The sequence below is a fragment of the Centruroides sculpturatus genome, unplaced genomic scaffold (genome assembly GCF_000671375.1).
Source record: "Centruroides sculpturatus isolate CEXI.00-Female unplaced genomic scaffold, Cexi_2.0 scaffold3087, whole genome shotgun sequence".
Taxonomy (NCBI): Eukaryota; Metazoa; Arthropoda; class Arachnida; order Scorpiones; family Buthidae; genus Centruroides; species Centruroides sculpturatus.
This window is the reverse complement of record NW_019387383.1, coordinates 7,707-13,707: the sequence shown is the minus strand read 5'-3', so window position 1 is coordinate 13,707 and position 6,001 is coordinate 7,707. Positions and strand designations below refer to the sequence as shown.

The 6,001-nt window shown below is 31.8% G+C and overlaps 1 protein-coding gene across 1 annotated transcript in view; it reads right to left on the bottom strand.

Moving 5' to 3' along the window:
* Positions 1–6: 6 nt before the first annotated feature.
* LOC111616391 (quinone oxidoreductase-like protein 1) overlaps positions 7–6,001 on the bottom strand; it is a gene marked incomplete at its 5' end in the record, with an annotated part of 12,181 nt that continues 6,186 nt past the window's right edge. Inside the window, 2 exons of the mRNA XM_023357810.1 lie at positions 7–376; positions 4,713–4,758. Of these exons, the coding sequence (XP_023213578.1) occupies positions 277–376; positions 4,713–4,758 (146 nt within the window). The remainder of the gene's footprint in view (positions 377–4,712; positions 4,759–6,001) is intronic.

Below are 6,001 nucleotides of genomic sequence, written 5' to 3'. Positions count from 1 at the left end.
CTTAACTAATTCTTGAATAACTACAATATAACTTCCATGTTTTATACTGTATATATTGTATACTTTTGATGAACTTTCACAAAACTTTACTATAAATATTAAGGCTAGTTTTAGTTAAATACTGTAGTCTTGTCTGACTAAATAGATAAATGACCAGTAAATATTGTCACAGATGTAATATACTGAGGCCTATAATTACATCTAACAATAACGTCACAGAAAGCGTACGACTGCAGATTATTCACTTCTATTAATGAAGTTTTTACTTCAGAGTTATTACTCCATTTTCATAACAACTTTTCCGACTCGAATTTCAGAAAGACACTTCATGGCATCCGTTACTGAATCAAAAGGAACGGTATGGTGTATGTTAGGGCTGTCAAAATAAAATTGATTTTAGAAATAATAGAAAATTTATAATAATATCTTCATAAAATTTATTCTTATAAAAAAAAATTGAAATTTTATATCATAAAAACAAATGTTAGACTGTATTTTCACATACAAGCTATATAAAAAAAATTTCATCTGTTCTAGCTATAAATAACCAAGGATTTCTCCTACACCGGGTCATATAAAACAAAATATGTGTCGTCCTTAACCTATATCCGGCGTGAAAACTCCAAACAAAGATTGGCAAATGCTTTCGATGCTCCTCCTGGGCTCTTCTTCAGGCCAAATTTATTGTACTGGATTCTTAAATCAAATGTTTTTAAATAAGAACGTGCTCTGCTACTAGAAGTTCAAATAAGGAAGGTAATCACAAGCCTTTCCAAATTATAATTTCTTTATAATTTATATTCGTGAAGATAGGTTGTGCGCATCTTATAATAATCCTGTGTATTNTTGGTGTTGGCAATTCGTTTAACCCTTGCTTGCATTTTCTCCACCCAGTTCGTTTCAACTTGCGTGCATTGTGTTTCTGATAAGTATTTTTCTAATTCTTTCTCGTATGTTTCTCTCTTCATTAGCACCATAACTCTGGCTTTATCAGCTCTGGTTACCACAATATCATTAGATTTTATCCATTTGGAAGCTTGACTTAATTTATGTTTGAGCTGTGAAATGTCTTTTGATTCTCTAGCTCTACTTATTCTTAAAGAAGATAGCCATCTGTAGTACTCTTTGTTTTTGAGAAAGGCCTCTTATAAGGTTTTCAAGATCTGGGATACTAGAGTTAATAGTTTCTTTTTGGGATGGAGGTGGTACATAAGCCAGACCAAATTTTAGTATCTGGCTAACAAAGTCCGGAATTTGTATATTATCCCACACTACAAACGGAGCTTCCATCTTAGTGGATCTTTTAGATACTTGAAATTTCAATATCTTTCATTTTTAGATTAAAACAAACCTTTAGGTTGTATTTTAGTCTGTTATGAAAGTTAACCTGCTTCGCATTTTCAATACGTAAAATATTAGGATCCTGTTGAAATAAGTTGTTCTCCACTGCAATAATTCTGGTTATCATCGAATATACCTTCTTTCTAGTATCTCTGATAGCTTTTGTTAGGCACATCCATCTTACCTTATTAATTAAAGGTAATTTGCTACTAGAAGTTCAAATAAGGAAGGTAATCAGAGAACGTTCTTATTTAAAAACATTCGATTTAAGAATCCAGTGCAATAAATTTGGCCTGAAGAAGAGCCCAGGAGGGGCATCGAAAGCGTTTGCCAATCTTTGTTTGGAGTTTTCACACCGGATATAGGTTAAGGACGACACATATTTTGTTTCATCTGTTCATGGATAAATCATTTCTTATTGAATGGAATGGAAGAAAGTTTGATGAAATACAAATATATATTATGTAAATTGAAGTTCTAATTCTATATATATTATACAGAATAGTAAATATATACTGTATATATAATCTTTGGTTTATCATTAGTTGAATGTTGAAAGTAGACAAATTATAATTTGTCTACTTTCAACATTCAACTCATAAATTCTTATTTTTGGCTTCCTTAATTAACAAGCAATTTGTTTATTTTTAATAATTTCAAATGAATTCTGCAGTTACGAAATTAACTCTTGAATTATAAGAAAATTTAGTATTAGATCAATTTAAGATCAAGGTTCATATACTAGAATGCTATTAACATTGGTGGCTTGTGGCATCTAATAGGGAGGTGTTGCAACGTGCATATCACATAACACTAACATAATCATTTTTATTTTGACATTTTGGTCAGCATTGCTTTTTATCAATTTTAACTTACAATTAATGATTTTATCAAAACCAGCATCAATCAAAACTTTATATAAAAATAAAAATGATTCTATTTATTTGTTGAAACTGTGTCTTCTTCTTCTTGTTTCTTCTAATTCTATGTCACGACTTGGTGCATTTATCGACACTTTAATGCAAATAATTTCATCATTCACTTTTAATTCATACAGATACGCATTTTGGGCTTTCGCCCCTCTTCAGTCTGTTACATCGATAGGTTGTGACTTGTGTATACAGTATCAGTCAGGCACCTTCCGTACTTCCCACTCCCCTCCCCTCTTCTCCCGACTTGACAGCCTCCCCCGCATGCCTCGTAACCTGTAACGTGTCACTTCCCCGAGTGCTGCACACAGCCTCGCCTGCAACTTGTATAAACATTCAATTTTAATAATTGTAGCCAGTTTTTATGAATGTCAATGCTTAGGTTCTTGTTAATATTATTTTTGTCTGTAGTAATTTCGTAGCTTTCCTTGAATTTTCTTTTGTACCAATTTTTTTCTTTGTGTACTATTATTGCATCATTCTTGTCTATTTTGCAGTTGTGGGTCATGCAATGTTCATAAAACACAGAGTTGATTCTATTATACTTCAGAGTTGATACGATGTGTTCTTTTAATCTTGTTTCTAATTTCCATTTTGTTTCTCCAATGTATACTTTTGGCGGTTTGCATGTGCAAGGTATTTTATAGACGACTTCGGTAGTGTTGTATTTGTCTGGTTGTTTATTTATGTCAGGTTCAGCCTTCCGGATTCTTTTTTGCAAGTTGTTATAGGTTGGGGCTAGCTTTATATTTATTTTATCAAAACTTTTGTTTACCTGTTCAAAGAAGCCACGAATGTAGGGGAAGATTATGTATCTTACTATGTTTTTATCTCTGTTTTGTTTATTTTCCAGCCTTTTGTTCATTTTTCTTTCCCAGTTATTTAGTATTCATTTTGGGTAGCCGTTTAATAGGAATTTAGTTCACAGTTCATTGAGGTGTTTTTTCTTCTTCTGTAGTGAGCTTGTTCTGTTCTCGATCTTTTTATACTCCGTGATGAATATGTTTTCTTTTATGTATTGCGGAATGTTTGAATTGTAGTTTAACACATTCCTGATCTCGCATGATTTTTTGTATGGCTCGAATTCAATCTTGTTTGCTTTCCTGATTATTTTAATGTCGAGGTAATTTATTTCCGTGTTTGCCTCATTTTCTACCTTGAATTTGATGTTATCGTTTAATTTGTTTATTTTTTCTTCTATTTCTTCTAATTTTGTTATTTCTTGGTCATATAGTATAATTATGTCATCCACATATTGTTTATAGAACGTTATGCCTGTAAACTTTTTGATTGCTTGATCTATATCTACCATAACAAGTTCTGCTAGCTTCAGGCCTATAACTAATCCCATGCTTATGCCTGTCTGTTGCGTGTAGAACTTATTGTTGACTTCGAAATAATTGCTCCTGTATGCAAATTCTATTAGATCAATTACTTCTTTTTTAGTTTACTTTCTGTTAGATTCCAGGTTATCGAAGGGTACATGTTTATTATATCTAGGCTTGCAAGTCTGTAATTCTTGCTCATTTTTATATTTTCCCTGTCATTCATAAAAACTGGCTATAATTATTAAAATAGAATGTTTATACAGTTGCAGGCGAGGCTGTGTGCAGCACTCGGGGAAATAACACGTTACAGGTTACGAGGCATGCGGGAGAGACCGTCAAGTCAGGAGAAGAGGGGAGGGGAGGGGAGTGGGAAGTACAGAAAGTGCCTGACTGATACTGTATACACAAGTCACAACCTATCGATGTAACAGACTGAAGAGGGGTGAAAGCCCAAAACACGTATCTGTATGAATTAAAAGTGGATGATGAAATTATTTGCCAAGTGTCGATAAATGCACCAAGTCATGATATAAAATTATAAGGAAAAAAAAAAAAATGATTCTATTAGTGTTGAGTGCTGCATGCCCTATTGTGACAGCACCCCCACATTAGATGCCATGAGCAATCACTAGTTATTAACAAAACAATCACTGTTCAATTTATAAATGACAATATACTATTTATAAATTTTTCTAAATTTTAAACTTTCTATGGGAAGACAGTCTCACTAGCAAAGAAATTAAGTGTTCTGGTATCATGTGATTAACAACAATGAAATTGCTGAAGTTGTTGATTAGCTTCCATTCAAAACAAAACACTTTGTTTAGATTTTTGTTTCTTCAGATGGGTCTTATGATGTAAACAAAATCTATAAAGCTAAAGTTACTGGGGTTAATATTAATATTTGACATAAATTTAAACTAGATGTTATAAAATGTTAATTTCTACATTAGCAAATGTTTATAACATAATTGCTACATTAAAATTCATAGTTAGCCAGTTATTTATTATTTATATAATAAATAAATAAAACTCCTAAGCTTTTTCTACAGCTTTAAATTTACAAATAATTAATATTAAAAGTTATATTTAAGTAGAGCTTTAATAAACTTACACAATTATACCGTCTGCCACTTTTTCCATAATATCCATAAGAATATCTAATAAATATTAAGGAAATACTGAAAACTTTAAAATAATAAATAAATAAACTGTATTTTTAGGTCATTTAATTTCAAATCCAATCAAAGCAAAAATTTTTGGTTTTCTAAAATTTCGACATTTTGTAAATGCAAGCTTTAAACAATATGTTCTTGTAATGGATGTAACATATTAGAATAATATGCTGCTAAATACAGTGGAACTCTATATTTGTAATATTTGATATTCGTCACATTTTGATGACTTTTTTATTTTTCTATATTCATCAGTATTTTCTGTATTCATCGTCATTCCAACACTGGAAGTGGCACTACAATCGCACATCCACGCCAATCAGCTAGCTGTAGTTAATCAGTCTGCTTTGTGTGGTCATCCCGTGTGTATTGTTGAGTTATTGAAAAATCATCAATGTGAGAAAGCAAGTTCCAATCACTCCAAAATGACCCCCAAATGTTGCTATAGTCAACCAAAATACAAATACATTCAATAATAATGTAATTGCCTACTTCAGAAAAGTTTTAAAAAGCAGAAAAAAAACACAACACTGGACAAGTTTTTTATTAAATCAAGTGCTACTGAATCATTGGCAAAACAGACCCCATGATCATAACTGGAATTACCTAATGTTTTAATTGATATGTCTTCTAAACAATAATACTATATTAATAATACTGTTCTTTCCCTTCTATCACTATACTGTATTTATTTAGTACAATAAAGATAAAGTTTTACAAACAACATAATTTTTATTCTTGTACCTATTTTTCAGGATGGGAACGGATTACAGTAGAGCCTCGATTATCCGACTCAATTGGGGACTGGGGTTGGTCGGATAATTGAAAGGGCGGATAACCGAAAAGTATGAAAAAATCCATTATTAGTGTAGTATATCATTATATCCCATGTAATTAGTATATTAGTATTTTAGTATATCGATATTAACCTACTTCGCGTTGAATTTTCATCGATGTTAAGCCTAACAAAATTTTTTTAAAAATAATAATCGTCGCTATTGTATCGTTAAAAATTAGAAAATTAAGCCTCATTTAAATACTGGCTCCCTTTCATGGTCGAATGAGTGTTGCCAGCTAAAACACGTAAAAATAATATTAAAGTAGCCAAGACATAGCCAAATATTGTAGCGCCACATCACTAGCGGACATTTGAAATTTGCCGACTAGGACGGTCGGTTAACCGAGGTGTCGGTTAATCGGGGGTCGGATAATCGAGGCTCTACTGTAT